The sequence below is a fragment of the Neophocaena asiaeorientalis genome, unplaced genomic scaffold, assembly GCF_003031525.2.
Source record: "Neophocaena asiaeorientalis asiaeorientalis breed wild unplaced genomic scaffold, Neophocaena_asiaeorientalis_V1.1 scaffold77, whole genome shotgun sequence".
Taxonomy (NCBI): Eukaryota; Metazoa; Chordata; class Mammalia; order Artiodactyla; family Phocoenidae; genus Neophocaena; species Neophocaena asiaeorientalis.
This window is the reverse complement of record NW_020174645.1, coordinates 10,364,271-10,386,212: the sequence shown is the minus strand read 5'-3', so window position 1 is coordinate 10,386,212 and position 21,942 is coordinate 10,364,271. Positions and strand designations below refer to the sequence as shown.

General features: G+C 49.3%; 1 protein-coding gene across 1 annotated transcript in view; it reads right to left on the bottom strand.

Annotated features, from left to right (window-relative positions):
• Window positions 1-13,302: 13,302 nt before the first annotated feature.
• Window positions 13,303-21,942, bottom strand: part of NOS1 (nitric oxide synthase 1) — a 165,895-nt gene continuing 157,255 nt past the window's right edge. The window contains exons 25-30 of the mRNA XM_024758553.1: window positions 21,239-21,326; window positions 19,717-19,838; window positions 18,259-18,407; window positions 16,634-16,828; window positions 14,772-14,890; window positions 13,303-13,788 (exon numbers count right to left, since the gene is read on the bottom strand). Coding sequence (XP_024614321.1) covers window positions 13,773-13,788; window positions 14,772-14,890; window positions 16,634-16,828; window positions 18,259-18,407; window positions 19,717-19,838; window positions 21,239-21,326 — 689 coding nt within the window. The 3' untranslated portion in view covers window positions 13,303-13,772. The remainder of the gene's footprint in view (window positions 13,789-14,771; window positions 14,891-16,633; window positions 16,829-18,258; window positions 18,408-19,716; window positions 19,839-21,238; window positions 21,327-21,942) is intronic.

Genomic DNA, 21,942 nt, shown 5'->3' with positions numbered 1-21,942 from the left:
AGTGGAAGGCAGACCCCCACAGCTGCACAGGTGGTTGGTAAGACATTCTTGTGAACGATTATGGATTTCTTTTCAATGACAAATTAAAATTAAACTCTCCTGCCGATCCAGAAAATCCTCTCCAAACCCTAGGAAAGGAGAACAGTTTTATTGTTGAACAAGCATTAAACTAGATGGTGATGCACATGGCAGGTAACCTGCTAATGAGATTACAAAGACAGAAAGAAATCCCACCCTTTTGTATACAGCCAAACATTTCATCGTGTACATGCTTCTGAGATTAATGGTGGCTTGTAAATTACCATTCACTTAAAAAGTAAGAGGACCTGATCACACTTTCCCTAGTTTACTCTTTCCAAGTTCATCCTAAGGTCACCTGGCAAATGGGGTACACATTGTACTACCTGCCTTTGTCTCAAGGAATAATAAAATTGCTCATCTTTGTGATAAGCTGGTGGTTACAGCCTGAAATGGAGTGCTTAGACTCCCACATCGCAGGGAGAAAAGGACACTACCTTCCTTGATATTTGCATTTCAAAGAGATGGTTCCCAGGCCCTTAAGAGAAACATTTCTGGGCTGTGACATTGGCAAGAGGCTTATTTAGCCTTTGAAAAGATTTGCAAAATGTATGGTAGACATACAGTGGAGTAGTATTCAGCCATAAAAAGGAGTGAAGCACTGACACGTGCTACGACATGGATGAACCTTGAGAACATGATGCTAAGTACAAGAAGCCTCACACAAAAGGGCAAATATTGTATGATCCCACTTCTATGAAACATCTAGAATAGGCAAATTCATAGAGACAGAATGTAGATTAGAGGTTTACCAGGGGCTGGGAGGGAGGAGGGAATGGGGGGTTATTGCTGAATGGGTACAGAGTTTCTGTTTAGGGTGATGAAAAAGTTCTGGAAGGAGATAGTGGTGACAGTTACACAAGAGGAATGCCCTTAATGCCATTGAATTGTATACTTAAAAATATTTAAATCGTAAATTTCCTGTTATGTAGAGTTTACCATAGTAAAAAAATAAAAATAGCACCCACAGAAAAGATTTACATCTGTATCAAAGAGACAGAGGAAAGATTTACACATGCAGAATTTGTCAAGGAAATACTCTAAGAAAGGAAGGAGGGAATGTGTCTCTTTCCATTTTGGCAACAGGGAAAATTCTAAGTTTTTAAGGTACCCTTTCACTGAACTGCTGACTGTATTTAACACAGAGCTCGTCCCCGCTACCTGAGTTCCTGTTTAAAATCCCCTAGCAAAAGCCCAAATCCTTGACTCCCCAGAGTTCCTCCTGGGTGCCCTCTCCCTGCTGTAGCAAAAGAATAACCCTATCTTTGTGGACCACCGGTGTATTTCTGGTTATCTTTGGCTGGAGGACTTCGACGTTCCTCTCCCACGAGATCGCCACAGTCCAACTAGAGAGACCATTTCAGTCCCCCTCAACATCTTCTATGGCTTTCCTTGTTCTCGAAATAAACAAATACATCCTTTCTCTTCTGATACAGCCCCTAGACTCTCCCTCCCACCTGCTAATCCAGGGCCACTTTCCTGGAGTGTCTGCAGCTCCTACTCACCCTTTAGGTCTAACTCAAGCTCTTGCCTGCAGAAACACGTTTGCTGACCACAGACTAAGTCTGCTTCTGTCTCTGCCCGTGCAGAACCCCTTTTATTCATTCAGTACACACTCCCAAACTGTCATAATACACACCTTGGTGTGATTATCAGATTCACCCACCAGCACGGGCTGATTTTTCGGGGTGTGGACAAAGAATGTTGCCTCCCATTTCAGTAAACAAAGAATGCTGCAGCCATCAAGCCGTCAGCTGCCCCCGATGGTGCACCCTGAGGGGGATTCAGGATGGAGAAAAACAGGGTACTGGCCCTACATAGTCAAGATGCCCATCAAAGGAATGATTTTAATAAGCCCAGACTCTTGCATATTTTCATATATAGAAAAGCACTAAAATCATTAACTTGAGATGTCTGTTTTTTTGTGATTAGCAGTAATCTTTTGATGTTCGACTACATGTTTTGTTTTTGTTTTTTCAGCAAAAACTCCTGTATATCCTGGTTCCTCCCTTTCCACTTTGGGACAGTTCCCCAGAGCTATCTGAGAGGCTGCCTTCCCAGGCCAGAGTCCTCAGTAAGGTCCCCGAATAAAACATGACTTGAAACTTTTAGGTTGTGCTTCTTTTTGCTGTCAGTAGGGGCCTGAAGCTTTACTGTTTGGAGGCCCTGTTTTATTTTATTTTTTTTGGCCATGCCCTGCAGCTTGCGGGGAACCGGGGATCAAATCTGGGCCCTCGGCAGTGAAAACTTGGAGTCCTAACAATTGGACCACCAGGGAATTCCCTGGAGGCCCTGTTTTAGAAAAGGAACACAAAGGATGAACTTGTAAGTCAACAGGAGGGCATTTATGTAGAATGAGGAAAGAAGGTGCCTTGGATGTTGGACCCAAAGTTTATCATTAATTCGATGATAAACACATTTCTTCCTATAAAAGGTAACCTCCGTAAAAGCAGGGCCTCTGTCCCATTTTGCTCAAATATTTACTGAAGGTACCGCTAGGGTGTATGAGAAGGTTTTGTGCTATCGTACAGACACAGCTCTGCCCGGTCACCCCTGGATGTGTGTGGCTTTTCCCCTCACCCACCCAAGTCTCCTCAGTCACCTAATTGAGGAAGCCCTGCCTGGCCACCTCATTTAAAACCCTCTGTCACTCTGCCCTGCTTTGTTTTTCTCTAAAATTTCTTATCACCACCTAACATACTCTTCAAGAAAACCAGTTATGTCTCTCTCCTTCCAGTAGAATGTGAACTCTACTGGTTGTTCTCCAATGTCTACAAAAGAGCTTGACACATACTAGGTCCTCCTTATATTTCTAATGAATGAGTGAATTAATCCTATGAGTGCAGAGCAATTGAGCTGGATGTATTTTGCATGCGGGGTGGAAGTGAATCTTTGAGGGCCAGAGAGTAGGCTGAATAATGGCTCCCACAGATGTTCACATTCTAATCGCAAGAACCTGTGAATAGGTTACTACGATGTACGGGTTTTTTTCCCCCCTCGACATTGCCAAGTGATTCTCCGACACCAGCTGGGTGTCCTACAATTCAACTCAGTGCTGACACCATCTACCTGATACTCTCGACCAGGAGACAGATCCCACAGGTTAAGTGTTCAGTCCTGCCAGACTGCTTCCCCCCGGCCCCGCCCATATCAGAAGCCACATTGCAAGTCCATATTGTCACCTGTGCTTCTGCCAGTCTGGCTACAGGTCGGAGCTCCCCATGACACCCCTTCTTGTGTTTGATTAACTTGCTAGAGTGGCTCACGGAACTCAGAGAAATGTTTTGCTTACTAGATTCACCAGTTTACTATAAAAGGTATAACTCAGGAACAGCTGGATGGAAGAGATGCACAGGGCAAGGTATGGGGAAAGGGCGTGGAGCTTCTGTGTTCCCTGAGCCCATCACTCTCCCTAAATATCCACATCTTCACCAACCTGAAAGCTCTCCAAACCCCATCCTTTTGGGTTTTTACAGAAGCCTCATTCCATAGGAATGATTGATCAAATCACTGGGCATTTGGCGATCGATTCAACCTCCAGCCCCTCTCCCCTCCGAGGAGGTCAGGGGCATAGGACTGAATGTTCCAACCCTCTAATCAGCTGGTTGGTTCCCCTGGCAACCAGCCCCTTCCTCAGGTGCTTTCCAAAAGTCACTGCAGTAACATAAGCTCAGGCGTGGCTGAAAGGGGTTTGTTAATAACAAGACACCTTTGTCACTCTTATCACAGGAGATTCCAAGAATTTTAGGAGTTCTGTGCCAGAAATAGGATCAAGACCAAGTATATCTTTCCTATTATAAACCACAATATCACAGGTATCTTACATGGCAAAAGGGACTTTGCAGATGTAATTACGTTAGGAATCTTGAGATGCAGAGATTATCCTCTACAATCTTGTGGGCTCAATGTAATCACAAGGGTCCTTATAAGAGGGAAACAGGAGAGTCAAGGTCAGAGAGAGGGGATGTGACGATGGACACAGAGGTGGGAGTGATGCTGGGCCATAAGCCAAGAAATGTGGGCAGCATCTAAAACCTGGAAAACGTAAGGAAATGGATTCTTCCCTAGAGCAGCAGCAATAAGAAATCAATACAGATTAAATACAGATTTTACTTTTCTGTTGCTGCCATAACAGATTACCACAACTTAGGGGCTTAAAACAACATAAATGTATGATCTTATGGCTCTGGATGTCAGAAGTCTCAAATGGGTCTTACGAGGCTAAGATCAAGACATCAGGAGAGCTGTGCTCCTTCTGGAGGCCTTGGGTGAAAATCAGTTCTCAGCCTTTCCCAGCTTGTAGAGGCGATTTGAATTCCTTGGCTCATAGCGGCATGACTCCAACCTCTGCAGCAATAAAGCAGTATGCCAGGGAGATTTTGTAACTGTTTGTTACTCAGCATTATCGTGGCAATAGGTTAACAGTTACATAGAAGCAGGTGAAATGCACACACACACACACACACACACACACACACAATTGCAAAGCAGTACCTCCATGATGCCAAGCGATTAGTACAGGCAGGAAGTATAGTTGGTGGGTAGAGGAGGGCTTCCCTGAAAAGGCAGTGCTTGAGTCCAGCTCTCAGCAACAGAGGTGGGATCCGCAGAGGTGAGAGGGCAAAGTGGGCTTTCTAGGTAGGGGGTGTGCTGGAGGCAAAGGCCAGCCAGAAGGAAAATAAAAGCTGTGTTTAGAGACCTTGGGGCGAATCAGTGAAGCTTTGTGTGGAGCAGTGGCTGAAACAGAAACCCAAAGGCTGCTTGTGGCCAGAGCGGGCACTGAGTGTTGGCCGGAGGGGTTGGTCTTCCCGCTCTGGTCCCTGGTGGCCCCGAATGCCTTTGAGCGAAGGCGAGACGGGCCGAAAGAGATGTTTCTGGAAAGGCAATCTGGGGGCAGTGTGTGCTTTTCAAGGAAGGCGATGCTATTAGCACCAGCTTGGAGGAACACGAAACAGGTGTCTTTCTTCCTGCCGATTTTGCTGGAGGCTTTTCTGCTAATAACTGCATTTCCATTAGCGACTCTTTTTAAAGCCTTCAAAATGAAAGTGATTCAATTACTCACTGCGTAATGTTTAATTAATGCCACAGATACTACACCTTGAGTTGATAGTATGTCTCAGAGGCTTTCTCACATTTAATAGCTTCTTTTCCCCAACACATCCTTATGAGATGTGGGGCTCATCACCCTCGAAGATCTCAAAATTCTTGGAAACAGTAAATTAGTGAGGAGAGAGTGGGGCTCCCAATATCAACTTCCAACCTCGACTCTGAGTTCCAGCTGACAAAACCAAGATGCCGAGAAGCCAGGAGACCACCCACCCCTGTCCTCCCACCCTGTTCCCAGGTCTAGTAATACAAAAGATTTGAGACTTAAAAAAAATCACTTTACTAATTACTTTGGTTTTAATCTTCTGCTATTTGATTAACTTAATCTTATTTTCCTCAAGAGGCTATTGCGAAAGTGATTTCCTTTTACTGATGTGGGTTAAACTCTATATTGATTGTAAATACTTCCCCTGTTTTTGCTTCCTTGGCGATTTTGCCAAGGGTACAATGAAAAAAATAAGAAGTACATTTTTACTATTTAACTGACTGCAAAGCCCATATTCTGTAATGATCTGCAGTGATTCAAAAATCCTTTTTCCCTCCTCCCCTACTTGTTTTCCATCCCCTTCTCCTTTCGATTTGTGGTTGGGAAGGTTCTGTTTTGGTGTAAACTTGGATTTTTTCACCTGGTTGCCAGGCAACAGAAGCCACCCCATTCGGGATGCATATAAATGTTAAATTGTCCCCAGCCACCTTTGAGGCTGGGCTTGTCAAAACTCCAGTGTGTGTATGAATCACGTCAGGGAGCTGGTTAAAAACGTGGGCGGTGTCAGACCTTATCCCCAGCGAGCGCTAATGAGCAGGTGTGGGGAGAGGCCAGGACCTGGCTTTTAAAACCAGTGGCCCCTGTGATGGCAGGTGGTCTGGGAAACGCAGTGCCTAAGTATCAAATGACAAATGGCATCAACATGGGGCTGTTTGAGCTTCAGTAAGAGAAAAGGGCTGAGAAAGTTGGAAGGAACCAGAGCTAGAACCTTAGTTTACTTGTGCATAGGACTCTTCAATTCTATCCTATTCTATTCCATTCCAGTCCATTCCGTTCCATCATGTTATATGTGTGTTGCCTCATTTAATCCTATCGCAATGCAATGAAGTCAAAATGATCACAGCCTATTTTACAGTGAAGAAGTGAAGGTACAGAGAGGTTAGGCAACCTATCCGAAGTTGCACAGCTAGGAAGTAGAGGAGCCAGGATTCGAATTGTGATGGTCTCTTAGCAGCAGCACTGTGTCGACTGGAGAAAAACGCACAACCTAAAAGTTGAGAATTATGTTTTACGTGGAACCTTACTGAGCACTCTAGCCCGGGAAGGCAGCCTCTCAGATAGCTCTGAGGAACTGTTCCAAAGAAGTAAGGGAGGAGCCAGGATATATAGGCGTTTTTGCTGAAAAAAACCCAAACAAACATGTAGTCAAATATCAAAAGATTACTGCTAGTCACACACACAGAAAACCCCCCAGCTATCTCAAGTTAATGGTTTTAGTGCTTTTCTATGTATGGGAAGATGTTAACAGTCTGGACTTATGGAAATTATTCCTTGCATTTACATCTTAACTATCAGAGCCAGCATCTTGTTTTTCTCCATCCGGACTCCCCTTCCAGGTATGCCATGGGGGAGGGGTGGGCTGCAGAGGCCGATGGCTTGATGGCAGGCAACATTAGTTGTTTACCAGAATGGCAGGGAACATTCTTTGTTTACTGAAATGGCAGACGACATTTTTTTTTTTGGTCCACAACAAGGTGGTGGTTAAAAATTCAGATTTGAGAGCCGGACAGTCTGGACTCAAACTCCACATCTAACATTTACTGGCTATGTTGACTGGCTGACCTGCTTTCGCCTTAGTTTCCCAGGTTTTAAATTGAGGAGAGCAATGGTAACGTGTCAAAGTATTTTTGTAAAGATTGGCATTTGATGACTGTTAGCCATTATTTTCATTCATTTTTGTAGGAGAGCGTGGGTCCAGGTACTGAAGCATCCCCTGACTCCTGCTTCCTCTCTGATCTGCATCTCATGTTTGAACTTGGGCCTGAGGCTCAGGGATGGGGCAGAGGTGTCCAGGAACCATGTGTTTGCTGTTGGATAAATAACTCTGTAATTTAAAAGGTTGAATATCGAATGTTTCGTGCTTTCTGACCAGGAAATAGGTGTGAAGGTCAAAATGCCCCAGCGTCTAAATGGCCACGCCCAGAAGGGCATGATAAAGCCCACCGCCCCACTTGATCCTTTTATAGTGGCCACTCCGTCAGGGTATTTGGGGTCGGTTCCTCTTCGTCTGTCCTTTTAGGGCTTTTGAAGTCTCTGCCTTTTGGAACTCGGTCTGTAGCCAGTCAGGAACTAGGTTCAGGGTCTCAGGGTTGTCGTACAGGGAAGAATGGCTGAGGGAGACGGTGGTTCCGTCTCTTTGGGGGTCCTTCCTAGGGATGCAGCTGTGATGGGGGCAGAGGTGTCAGGGAGGAGGGTGGACAGGATGCTAAGAAGTGCCCTCCAGATCCATGTCAGGAGTCAACAGATCTTCCTCTGGATGCTGGAAATGCCCTCATGCCCTTGGGGCTTGGCTTCTGTTGCAGAGAGCGAGGGCTTCTTGTCCCAAATCGGGATAGCTCTGAAAGGCCATTTTCAGAATTCCCTGCAGCGTTGGCTGAAGTTTCTGTTGAGACAACATTGCAGCTCAGGCTTCCCCTCCCGCCTTCCTAAGGGTGCCCCTCCGCCCCCCATTCAGCCTCCTGCTGCCTCTGTCTCAGACTGGGCTTCCTGGTACCCGGCCCACTGCAGTGGGCAAAGACAAGAGAAATTCCAAGCAAATCAAACAAAAGACCACGGTCAGTCGTCAAGTCCACTTTTTAATATTTTGACCATGATGCAAACAGGCATACATAGACTTTGTTGAATTCCATCAGATTCGGAGATAAGAATTATACAGAAGAGCATGCAGTGAGCACAGCCTGGACAACCTCGCAGAGAGCGTGGGGTGGGCGTCAGTCCTTCGAGAAGGTGCTGGAGCGCATGGGACACCTGGCGGAGATTAGCAGCATTGAGAGCTCAGAGGTAGGGGGAGGTCCGAGCTTCTGGCAGCGCGTTCAGTGACAGGTGACACCGGCTTGGCCCACCTCCCTGGCTCCCCAGCCCAGGAAGGAACGGAAACCCACCACCACTGGTGCAGCAACGCAGGGCAACCCCCTCCCCGCACCCTGCGCCCCCCAGGTAACCACTGCTGAGCCCGGAGTGGGTCTTACGATCACAACGATGACACGACAACACGGAAAACAGGGTGCAGATGGGGTGGGGGGGGGCACGGGAGGGCGCTGGGCCTCTGTGGGTCTTCATCAGAACTGGATGCCAAGGTCACAGTAGCTTATGCAATCGGCGCTGTCATCCTTCTGTCTTGGGCAGGAGTTGGCGGAACCACACTTTTTCATTCCCTTTTGAAATCCTTCAAGTTCTTGGCGGCAGACAATGGAGAGAAAACCATCGGGCTGAGAAATGCTCTGCCTATTCCAGGAGGTGGATGGTGAGAAGGCCTGGGGCAACCGGTAGAGATTCTGTTGCCCCCAGGGGACATCTGGCAACGTCCGAAGACATAGTTGGTTGTCACGACTTGTGAGGGTGGGGTGGGACTGCTACTGACATCTAGTAGCTGGAGGCCAGGGGTGCCACTCAACACCCTACAATGCCCAGGACAGCCCTCACCACAAAGAATTCCCTAGCCCCAAATGCCAACAGTGCTGAGGTTGATGGACCCTGGACCAGAGTCTCCTAGAAGCCGAGTCTGGGCACTTTGATGTCCTGGCGTCACTTTCTAGAAAACTATGGAAAGCTGCATCTTCAGGCAGATCAGTTCCTGCCTGTCAGGACCACCTGCTTTAAGAACGGGCTCTGCTCTGGACCAGACACGCATGCCCCACTTGCTCAGACGGTCCAGACGTTCTAGGACACAACAAACTCAGAAACGTACCGAGGCGTATTTACTCCCGATCACCTGCCCTGCATGTGGCTCTGACAAGTATTAATAGAGAACAGACCCCACCCACACCCCCAAACAGCCCCTGCTTTCCTGGCGTGAAAGTTTACGTGGGTCTTTGCATCTGAGACACATCACTGTGTCTGTGCCACCAGGCGGGGACTGGCAGGTGGACTGATGTTGGGGCGGGTGTGGAAGAAAGAGGAGAGGCCAGGCTGGTGTTAGTCCCCAAAGGCCAAATTCAGGTGTGTGGGGACCATCTGTGTTAAGTCCCTGGCGGGCACGGTCACTCCCTCAGCCTCTCAGATCCTTTATCCTCCATCCCAGCTCTTGGCCTGTAATTCTTGAGCTGAATGGCACATTTGGATGCAGGAGAGGGCTGGCAGAAGACAGGGAGTGTGGGCAGGTCCCAAGGGAAGCCCAGATTAATATTTCTTTTTCCTTGTCACCGGCAGGCAGTCTCAGATTAACATGCCGATGCAGACAGAAGACTTCGAGGGTAAGGTGGGCACAGTGCCATGCTGGAGATCGGGGGCAGGGGCGACGGAAATATACAAGGAAACATGGCCGGCTTAAAATCTTAAGTCCATGCTTTTCCGAATGGCATGAATTAAAAAGGCCAGTGCTGTAGTGGTAAGGGGGTCCAGACATCAGCTTGCCCACTCTGGCAGGAACCGTTTGCACCATGATCTGGGTCAGAGAATCTCACCTGTGGCAAACCTGACTTAGGGCAAAACCTGACCTCCTTTTGGAAGCCCAAAGCAGGGGGCTGCTGAGAGTGTGTTTGGCAAGAAAATCCCGTGTTCTAAGGCCGATGTCTATTGGCCTGGGGTCAGTTCTCTTTCTGCCCATCTAGGCGTGGCTGGACCTTGGAAGGATCCACCCTGTTGACTCGGGGAGAAGCTGGCTATCATGTCAGTTCTGAAAACTCAGCTTTACTTGGAGCCTGTTTTTTTTCTCCTGAGACCCATTTCTCAGCCTAGAGGCAACACTCTTGCCTCTCTCTTTGTTCTCATCCTCCACAACAGGTCGGAGTCCAGGTCCTGGTAATTCAACCCCCGGAATGTCTTTATCACTACATCTGCCCTTTCCCTCATTCAAGCCTTGGGTTTCTGCAATAACCAACCAATAGTTCAACAGGTCAGCCATCCAGGCTCTGTGCTGTAGCCAGAACATTCTTTTCCAAGCATAACCCAAATCACCTTATTTTCCCCTTTTAAAAGCACTCCTAAGGACTCTGTGTTGCCTACCAAATAAAGTCAAAATCCCTTGACAAAATTCTGTCTGTTCCCTGCCTATCTCCGCAGCCTTCCAAAGCTGGGCCATGTCTGAAGCCAGCCCCAATTTACCCTGCATGCTCCCTGTCTGTGTCTTTCCCCTCTCTCTTCCTACATCCTTGCAATCTCCTTTCCCCAAAACTGCTGGTGGAATTCCACCGATTGCTCAAACCCCAGACCTGCATGTAGATTCTAAGAATTGTGTCTCTGCATCCCAGATCCTAACCTTCTATAAGAGAGGAAATGTGTTTTGCCCTGTACACTTCACAGTGCCTTCTTCTGCATACTGGAGAGGCAAGAAATGATATAGATTAAGTGAAATAGAATTTGATAGTTTATAATGGGCCAGGAACTGTCACGGGACATTTTATGGGCATTATCTCATTTAATCCACCTTGTGATACAGGTAGATGTGTAGGCTCAGAAAGGTTAGGTCACCAGCTCACAGCTGTCTACAGAAACAGGGGCAGAGTTAGCATTTGGACTCAGGTCTGCTTCTAAAACTCCATTTTGGTGGGTCTGAAGCATTCCCCCAAAGCAAAGATACCTGGCTGTCTCACTCCATAGAAACCAAGGGAAAACCTGTATGCTCTCAGGGAGTTTAACGACTTTGCTTCTTTTGCAACACAAGGTACGGGAACAGAATTCACAGTGACAATGGGAGAACATGACTGTTCCAGCTTTCCTGTGGCAGGGAATGTCTCATCCCTCCTGGCCAAACTCACTTTTGTTAAGTGGAGTTGGAGCTACTGCTGACCAATTCAAGAGAGCGCAAGAGAGATAAGAGGCCTGCAACTAAGGCGACCCCCAAATGCCCAGGCAACCCTATTTCTGTTTCACCTACCTTTACACCAAAATTGGCAGGCTACTGGGACTGAACTACAAACCACCACAAGAGGGCAGCATTTAGCCACCCTGGATCAGAGCTGGACCTGAAATCAGGGCTCCATCCCTCTGCCCCTTGATAGGTTCATTACAGCGAGGTTTTTGGTATCAGAGATTCTGGCAAATGAGAGAAACACATCAGACCAATCTCCTGTCCTCCAGCCAGGAGTTATGAAGCAGCTTCTGTGGAGGGTTGAAAGGTGTTTACTTAAAAAAACACAAAACAATCATTCTTGGGAAGAAAGATGAATCCTGGTGACATAATCATTTCTTTAGACTCCCTGTCTGCCTGCTACTAGAAGGGCAGGGCTATATGAAGAAGGTGCCTGGCATGGAATAAGTGCTCGTATTTATTTGGCGCTGCAAAAGCATTCATGCATAAAGCTTGATTTGGAAAGGGGAGCACTGATTAATCCCTCTATGATGCAGGTTGGACACAGTGGTTCAGTCCCTGGGAAGCTAGTGACATCTTAGGAGGTATCTCCAAAAGGCTCAAAGGGTTGGAAAGGAAGCCTCTGGGAGGAGAGCTACTGGCCAGAATCATGTTTGCAGGAGAGAAAGGGTTTAGAATGGGCTTCCCTCCTGGTCAGAGAGGGTCGGCCAAGCATGCCAAGGGCTTGGTCTCTGTGCCATGGGAGCCTGACTCCATGGAGGAAACAGGATCAAAGGCAGGCAGGCAGGGAAATCATAACTGGCATGAAGGCAAACTCCGAGTGCCAGGGATGCGATGCCAGTGGGCTGCCGGGAAGGGTGGAAAGAGGCGACATAGAGTTTGCCCTTTGTCTTTAAGAGTCTCTAAGGTTGTCCCCTCCTAGGGGCACCCCCTATCTAAGGCCCTTCCAGAGAGAGCCAGGGCTCTCTCCCTTTGGCAGGCCTCCAAACTGAGCATCAAGAAAGAAATGCCCGTGTGCTGTACAGAAAGAAAAAGCTGTCTTTCCATCAGACAAGACAAAACGAAACAAGACGGAAGATCAGAACTGGCTGATTGCCTTTCAACGCCAGAAAGGCGGTTCCTGGGGGGTCAGTGGAACTTCTTTGCTCCCTCTGGGGGCTGCTCACCATTGATTTTTAGCACTTAAGTGTAGAAAGGGACCCTTCCACCCCATTGCCTCTGAGAAGATGAACTCTCTCAGGTCTGCCTGGGAGAAACTGTACCTGCCCTGATTCCTAACAAAGACTTTCCTGCCTGTTTTTGATCTGAGTTGAGGATAATTTATTTGTCAGAATTATCATCAGGTTAAAAATTGGGGGGATCCCTTTTAGAAGACCAAATGCATGAGGGCAGGTACTCCCCACCCTGGCTGGGGTCCTGTAGAGGAAGCCGCGAGATACCGCATGACGGAGTCCCTCCCCAACCTAATCTGCTTTCAGCGGCTTCCATTACTTTATCCCCAGGGGTGAAACAGCAAGCCCCATTTGGGGGAATAAAAAAATAACAGTGATATTCTTCCTTGATACCGTTTTCAATCTACACAACTTTAAAGTTTGATCCATTCATACTTTTTGGCTTCATAACATTACAATTAGTGGAAACTAAGGACAAGTGATGTTGTCCAAAGTTAGCCGGTGGCAAAGACGGGAAGATTCTTATTTCCAGCTCATTCCCTTGGACAACATTACTTCTGGTCTTATGGGTGGCAGTGCCAAATCAGGCGATCCTGATTTGATCCTGGGGTGCGTGGGGTTGGGGAGCAGGTTTGCCCAATCCATCAGATGGGTTAATTTCCCAGTAAGGGCTCCGCTAACTGGGGCCAGCATCTAAATGCATCTAATTCCGTGATTTCCCCTTTCATTGGAGATTTCCCCCTTGATCATCACACCCCACCTCCATGCCCTGACCCTATATAACCAGGACAGTTAGGATGCTTCCAAGTGTTTCAGGCATGCTAGCACAGACCCTTAATTATGGATGTGTGAGGCCCCAGTAGGGGCTGGGGCACATTTCTTGGCACTGAGGGTCTGCAGGCGACATGCCTGCATGAGCAAGAGGACGGAGGGAGACCCAGGCCCAACACACGCTCACACACACACAACCAGAACGTCATCATAGAAAAGGACAAGGGGCATTTGAAGGGCTGAGGGACTAGCTCAAAAAACTCCTCCATCTGGTCCCTGCAGCCTCTCCAGGGCAAACCCCAGAAAACGCCCTAACACGAACCACAGCTATGTTCCAGTGGTTTCATGCACCGGTGATTTGCCCTTGTCAGAAAGAGAGAGAGAGGGGAACAGTTTTGTAAGAGCCACTGCGGATTATGAAGGCATTGCACTGCAGCAGGAGAGCCCAAGGAGAAAACCCAAGAGGGCCAGGAAACCACTGAGGGGTGAGACAGGACAAGAGGCAGAGCGGGGGCCACGTGCGGGCCCCAAGGAAAGGTTCAGCAGTGTCCGTGCTTACAAAACCTGCAGCCATCCTGGCCGAGGGCAGTGGTGTGGTCACCCTGCCATCCACCTGGGCAAGAGGGTCCAGTTAGGAGCTGAAAACCCTGTAGGAGGAGAATTGGGGAGGGAGTTAGTGCCAGAGGAGCAAAGGCTGCTCTGTTTCCTTAAACAGACCCAGAGAAAAGCAGCTGAACTCTGGGCTTTGTCTCTTTCACTTCCTCGTCAGCCCCAGTGCCTTGGACAGGACCTGGCTCATCTTGAGTGAATGGATAAATGAATGAACAGATGAATGAACGCTTGCTCACCCACACAACAAACCGGGACGAGATGTGATCTTCGAGGCAATAATGTCAGCTTGCTGGACACCAAAGTATGTTTCCGAGACCGCTGTGTTGTCATAAGGGGAAGAAAAATGGGGATGCTTAAGCAATGGAGTGTGTGTGCCCTAGGCTACTGAAAACGAAGGAGCTGAATTCCCACCTAATTTAAAGGGCACACGGTGGTGGTTTCGAGGTGCTCTGTGGCAGAGAATGGGGGGAGTGAGATCACAATCAAGGGTGACATGTCATGGCATTAATGTAAGGTTAAAATAGTGAGACTCAGTCCCAGTTTTGTGGTACCTCAGACCATTTCCAGCGATTTCTAGAGGACAAGTGGAATTGTCAAATTAATATCAATCGGAATTTGTGTCAGTGAGAATGCTAGCGGCACTCTGGGGGTGAGGGAGGTGGTGTAAATGCTAGGAACAGTGAATAGGAATACAAATTTTGCAGTGGTGAGAGCCATCACTCAACTGGGGACACCCCGGTGGAAGTTAACACCCAAAGCTGGGGTCCCCACACTTGAGGGGAACTCAGAATCCCCTCCAGGGGTCATAAAAACACAAACCGTTCGGTGCCCTAACCCCAGAGCTTCAGATTCATCAGGGCTGGGGCAGCCTGGGAATCTGCATTTCTAACACATTCCCAGGAAGTGCTTATGCTGCTGGTCTGGGGACCCCACTGTGGGAAAGCCATGGTCAATGAAATCAGACATCCCTGCTTGTCAGGGCTCTGCCCGCCCCGCCCATGGGATGGAGACAGCTTACTCATCAGTGCCCTTTTTGCTCTCCTCAATGAAGGCAATGGATTCAGATCTAAGGCGGTTGGTCACTTCATATGTGCGCAGGGTGACCCCAAAAATATCCTCATGGTACCGGTTGTCGTCCTAGGAGACAGAAACAACCAGGAAACAGACCTCAAATGCCAGCCAAGGGCACGGAGAAGGGCAGACACGTTGATACCCTGGAATGGAATATTCCTAGAGAAGACGGTTCCTTAAGAAACGAGGTGTAGGGAGTTCCCTGGTGGTCCAGTGGTTAGGACTCGGTGCTTTAACTGCCGTAGCCCTGGGTTCAATCCCTGGTTGGGGGACTAAGAGATCCTGCAAGCCCTGCGGCACGGCCAGAAAAAGAAAGAAAAAAGAAACGAGGTGTAACGCAGGGCCCTCAGAGACCCCTCTGGTCTCCAAGACTCTGTTTCAGCAAGACCCTCTGCCCTCTAGGGCACAGGGCCTCTAAGCCCAGTTGGCAAAGAACACTTTTGTTCCCATCCAGAACCATGCTGCTGCTTTGTGGATTCTGAGGATAGAAGAGCTGAGGGGGGTCCAGTGGAAACTTCTCCATTTCCCCCTTTCCTCCCTCCTCCTTGTTCCTGCAAGTTCAGATCTGGGCATGGCTGGGTTTAGTGTAAACATCACAGCCTGTAGAGACCAGCAGAGATGGGAGAAAAGACAAAGTGCCCGCTTAGCACTCAGCGAATACCATGGTTGGCAAAGTGGAGACTTTTCTGAACATAGGAGTTCTTCTGACGGTGAGCATCTTAGCTCAGCCTTTCCCAGAAACAGACAAACAAAAAAGGACAACTCAAGAAACAGCACGAGTGATGATGAACTTGTGGCACCTGGGAGTTTCTGGAGCCATTGGAGCTCCTGAGGCAGGACTGAGGGATGGGCATTAAGAATATCCCAGAGGGCAGTGTCGCTGAGCATTAAGCAAGGGGAAAAGGCACCTCCCTGCTGAGGAGAGGCAGTGGTTGGGGAACACGCATGCAGCAGAGTTAAGTTTCGGCCTCCTTGGTCCCAAAGGTTGTGAAGAAAGTCGCCCATCTGTAGAGTGGATTCGTTTTAAGTTGGGGTGGTTTTCAACCTCATTCTGTAGAGTTTTGCAGAATCTATGAAAGCGTCTCTCAAGATTCATACCAAGGAGACAGAGTGGTGAGGGCTCTGCAGCTCTCCTTGGAGCTCTGGCATTTCTACCAGAAAGCTGTTGTTGTAGTTTTTAACCTAGTAGGGTTTATTATCAGAATTAGAGCAAACATGTTTGATTGCTGCTCATTTAGGGAACGGGATCACCCCTGGAGCTCTGCGGAGGCCTGGGACTCAGTTTATTCTATTTGGGGCAGTTGGCCACGGTTAGGACTTTGCTTACTGGGCAGCTACTAGCCTTTGTGCAAATTAGGAAAAGGCAACCCTCCTTCCAAGGTGCACTGCCTGGGAAGCCGAGCATGGGGTGGCTTTCCTCCCCCACTTGCCCACCTGGGACAAACCTTCTTGTGCAGTGCCCAACCTGCACAACTGCACAGAGCAGTGCTGCAGCTTGTTTCTGGGGATGGGAAAAGTTGGGTTAGGATGGTTTCCATCTAGCTACCCAGTGGTCCACCCACTTGTTATTTTCACACATCATAGCTCCCTACCATATTTAATACACGCACATGCATGTCCCACCATCCTTCCTTCTCTCTCAACTATGGTTTGGGACCACCTGTATCCTCTACCCGCAGTCGTAAATGGGAAAATGGGAGCAGGGATGTCATCATGGGTCCCCTAGTCATTGAGACAGGAAGGGTGAGGAAGAGGAGACAGGAAGCTGGATGCCAGGAAAGGAATCCCAGGGGCTGGCCCATTGCTCACCCTCAGCCTACTGATGAACACGCCGGCGTCCTCCACCGAGAGCTTCCCCTGCTGGGCCATGATGCGCTGCATGGCTTTGAGGACATCGGCTGCCATGGTGACGTCCCCGCAGACGTAAATGTGGCCCCCTTGCTCCTTCAGGGCTCGGTACACGGGTTCTGCCAGCTGCTCCTGTAGGATGTCCTGCACGTACTTCTGCAGGGAGAAAGGGGACCAGTGAGAAGGAGCTGGGCTGCAGGACAATGCTGTGTAGCTCCCTCCCGGGCCCCCCTACCCCGGGAGCCGAGTCAGACACAGGGGCTTGTGTGCAGGTCTATGTTTTGTGCAGTGACGCAGGGCACTGGGAAGAGTGAAGCAGGAGAGGAGGGAAAGCCGATCTGAGGGTGTGATGAGCTGCTCCCCACTCTGGAGCTCACCTCTGCTGAGAACCCTCTTCGGAATCATGCAGCACGCCCCCCAGAGCCATCCCCTGGAGGGGCGTAGAGGGGGGCATCGTCTACCCGCTCCTCTCTTCGATGGCCTGTGGTCACCCAGGGGGTGTTAACTACCGTACACTTCTAGGTGCGGGGCTGGTACTGCAGGCGTCCTATGCCGGGGTGCCAGAGAAGCCCCAGGACAGACAGCAAGAAATGGGGGTCGGGGAAAGGGTTGTCAGGTTACACCTGGGCCAAGCCAGCTGCTGCAGGAATTGCTGGAATAACAGGGGGGCTAAGAGAATGTCAGGTGGACACAAGGGGTGTACAATGCAGCCTCCAGGGAATTCGTCTGGTTTGTCCAGGAAGCTTCCCCCCAGGCGAGCCCGACATGCAGCTGGTACGTTCAACAGCTGTACCTGCTACCGAAACACTGATGAACTTCCATGCCAGAGGTCAAGTAGCTGCTGCCCAGACCCTCTGAGTGCCCCCCTCCCTGCTATCCTGGCTCCTTTCCTGGGACACCCCTGGGGGTCCAGTTGAGAACCCCAAGATCCAGCAGGGGCATGTTCCAGTCCTGCGGCCTGTGTCCATTCTGACTTGGAGTGCCTCTCACGGGCTGTTTAATTTTTTTGTGTGTATGGCTGCTCTGCATGCCTTGTGGGATCTTAGTTCCCCAACCAGGGATTGAACCTGGGCCCTCGGCAATGGGAGTGCGGAGTCCTAACCACTGGACCGCCAGGGAATTCCCTGTTTAATTTTTAAAATCCTTTTTATTGTGATAAAACACACATAACATAAAATAGATGCGTGTTTTCAAGTGTATAATACAATGCAGTGGCACCAAGCACATTCACGGTGCTGTGCAACCATCCCCTCCACCTGGTTCCAGCACCTTTTCATCACCCCCAGAAGGAACCCTGTACCCTCCCCATCCCCCCTTCCCACAGCCCCTGGCAACCATGCATCAGCTTTTCTGTCTCTATGGAGTTTGCTGTTGTGGATATTTCATGGAAGTGGCATCACAGAACGTGGGCTGTTCAATATTTTAAGTCAAATGTTTAGGCTCCAGGCTTCCTGAAGTTCAGAGCAATGTCACGGAGGAGAATGCAGAAAGGGTGAGGGGTTTCTGGGAACGGGATTTGCATGGGTGGACGAGCGCGTGTGTGTGCTGGGCTGGGGTTGGGGGACCATGAACAGGCTGGGGGTTACCTTTGGTTTGTCTGGCTCCCGGGAGTAGGCTGTGTACAGTTCTCTGAAGACCCCCTTGCTCTTGGCCTGTAGGGTCTCCTCCCTGTAGATGTGGTCTATCTTGGACTGCCGGCACCCGAAGACCAGGACCATGGGGCAGGGACTCATTCCTGGGGACCGGGAAGACCTCCTGTCACCGACAGCGCTGATGCCTGATTTCGGGGGTGGCTGGTGGTGCCAGGGGTGCTCAGAACCTTAGCACATGCTACAGGGGTAGAGGTGCACGGACCCTGGGGCAGGCGGTATATGTACTCGCATACACACACACGCACACGCGCACACGCTGAGGGAAGTAGGTGAAGTGTGTTCAGACTTCAGCAGACCTCTCTTCTCTGGGTCTCAGTCTTTCCTCTGGGAAAGCCCCCACCACTGGGTACTGCTAAACCCCCAAACTCTGAAACTAGACTGCCTGGATTCAGATTCTAGCTTCTGTGTGATGCTGAGGAACTTACATAACTTCTATGTCTCCGTGTCCCCAAGTACAAAATGGAAATAATAATAGCGTCTAACCTCATAGGGTTATTGTAAGAAGAAAATGTAAAACATTAGACCTGTGCCTGGTACACAGCGAATACAGCTGTCCCTCGGTATCCTAGGGCATCAGTTCCAGGACCCGCCCTGGATACCAAAATCCACTGATGCTCGAGTCCTATACAGTTGGCCCCCTGTATCCGCGATTCCTCTGTATCCAAGGTTCCACATCCGCGGATTCTCAACCAGCCTCGGATGGTGTAGTACTATACATATGTATTTAATGAAAAAAGCTTGCATATAAGTGGACCATGCAGTTCAAACCCATGTCGTTCAAGGGTCAACTGTACTTTGTAAATGGTAGCTATTCCGCTAGAATGACAGTTCCACCGGAGCAAGTTGTTGGTTTTTTTTTTAAGTTGTTTCTCTGTCTTGTTCTTGCCGCGCCTCTATGCCTACGATAGTGTTTGGCATTCATGAGATGCTCAGTAAATCCCTGTTAAATGCATGTCAGAAATGTGGGTTTCTTTCTCTCTCTCCTCCCAAAGCTGATCTGTTGTGTCTCTCACACAGCAAACCCTGCTCCTGAATGACAGTCTTTGGGACCATCCCGTGAGCACACAGCCATTGGATAAGGTTTAACGCTTACCCCTTCTAGGGCTGCTTACATTTTAAGATGGGGTTCTTATCTTAACAGTCCAAGAAATGTCTTCTGGGGTTGGAATTCGGGCCTCGGAACAAGCTGTGTGGACGATTTGTTTGGACAGGTCCTTTGAATTACACCGTAAACTTCACCCATGGGTCTGGTCACTACTATGCTCCCCCTCCGTCCCCGGGTAGTGACACAAAGCAGAGAAAACATCACCATGCCTCCGGGATGCTGGGACACAGGCGGGCCTCCCCAGGTCCAGCGGGTAGAAACCATGTGCCTGCTAGACCGTGACTCACCTTTGTGCTGGATATCGAATTGCCGTTGCTGCCAGAAGCTTCGGAAAGGGGCAATGCCTGTGCCCGGGCCGACCAGGATACAGGGCACTTGGGGATTTCGGGGCAGGTGGAAGCTGGGCGCTCTGGACAAGGAAGAGAGAGTCAGAAGCCTTGCTGAGCTCAAATCTGATCAAGAACTGTTGGGTCTTAGGTAAACCAGATGGCCGTCTTGGGTAGAACTACAACGGGGCTTAAAGCTCTTCAGCTGGGGTCAGGCGGCCCTTATCAGGGTGGGAGGTCCCATTAATTTGGGTCCTCAGGGCCTGGCTATCACTCCATTTCCCAACTATCCCCATTGCTGAGCTAAGCCACAAAGGGTGTGGGGTTGATTTAACCCAGGGTTTCCCTGCCTCAGCACTCCTGACAGTGGGGGCAGCATACCTCTCGGTGATGAGGGCTGTCCTGTGCATTGCAGGATGCTGAGTAGTACCCAGGCCTCTATCTATTAGATGCCAGGAGCACCCTCCAGCTGTGACAACCAAAAATATCCCCAGACATTGCCAAGGGCCCCTGGGGGGCAAAATCACCCCAGGTTGAGAACCACTGAATTAACCATCCACGAGATCTTCCCAAATCAGGGAGTTGCAAACTTCAATGTACAAAAGAGTCATGTGGGGACGTTCAAAGAGGGTGTAGATTCCTGGGCAATGCAGTAAGTCTAGGCTCGGGACTCGGCATTTTTGAAGCACCCCACGGGATTCTGATGCTGATGGTATGTGGACCGTATCATGACCATTCTACCCTTAACAGCTGAGAAAAATGGCTGGCCAAGCCCATCGTTTAGGTAGGGAAGTTATCAGTTGATAAAGAAGGTAACTACAGTGGGCCTAAGCTCAGACATATCCCTTATTTTTTTATTTTTATGTTTTTAAAGCTATATTATTTTATTTGATTGACTGATTGACATATTGACCAGGGGATTTTTACACAAACTAACACCTCTGGCCGTAATACGTCTCCAATTAAAAATGTGTTTAACGTGAAACCTATCTTCTTAACACACTTTAAAGAGCACAATACGGTATTGTTAGCTATGGGCAGAAATATCCTTTAAAACTGAGTTTGGAAGGGGAAGATGGTTGACAGGGAAGGGAATTAAATCCTCCCGGTCTCTAAGAAACTGGGAACACATGGGGTGGCCAGCAGGCTATGGATAGAAGTTTCACTAGTCTGCAAATTCCATGAAGGCTGAAACTGCATTTTGCCTGGTCGTCTACTGTAGCCCCATCTAGCATAGGACATGCCCTTGATAAATATCTAATGCACTGACCTGAACTTGACTAGAGGACTTGCTTAGTTTCTGCTATGTTGCTCTGCCCCCACGATCCTGTTTCCTTAACAGCTTGGAGCGATGCTGAACATTGATCTCAATCCCATCGGACTCAGCCATCTCTCTAGAACCCTTCAGGCTGGTCCACCCGCCCCACCTCAGGACGTGAGGATGCAGATCTGGGATGGCTGCTTCTTTCCATGTGCCACTCACCCTCTCACGAAACAGGGCACCACTTCGTCAGCCTGGATCTGGTTGAGCCAGGAGGAGCACACGCCATGGTGAATTGGTCCTTCTCCATCTAACAGGATAACCGAGGTGATCTGGCTCATTTACTGTCCCTCAAGCCCCCCGTCCCCGGCTTCCCCCCATCCTCCAGTGCAGAAGGCTCGTAGCCCCGATACCAAGTTTCTGCCTTGGAGTTCCCTGTGTAGATCCCTTCCTCTGACGGGGAAGAGGAAATGGTAACGCTGGGGTGGGCTCATGGCCGTGAAACTGGTGGTTAGGGGTGGCTTGTATTCCAATCGTGCCCACTGAAAGGGCCTTGATCGATGTGCTCTCAGTGGCCTGTCAGGACCCCGGTCTCAGAGCTCTTTCAGGCACCATGCATTTTTTTGTTTGTTTCTTTGTTTGTGTTTTTTTTTGGCCACACTGCACAGCTTGCAGGATCTTAGTTCCCCAATCAGGTATTGAACCCCGGCCCCAGCAGTGAGAGCACCAAGTCCTAGCCACTGGACGGCCTGGGAATTCCCAGGCACCATGCATTTTAATTGCTATAACCAAGGAGGAAGACACGGGTGCAGAGATCAGGTTATCCGGCTATATCGTCCCATGTCCACCTCTGTACAGCCCGCTGGACATCAGGCAGCAGACGGCTCCCCCCTCGGAGGGAAGGGGTGGTGGTGGCTTGTTCTAGC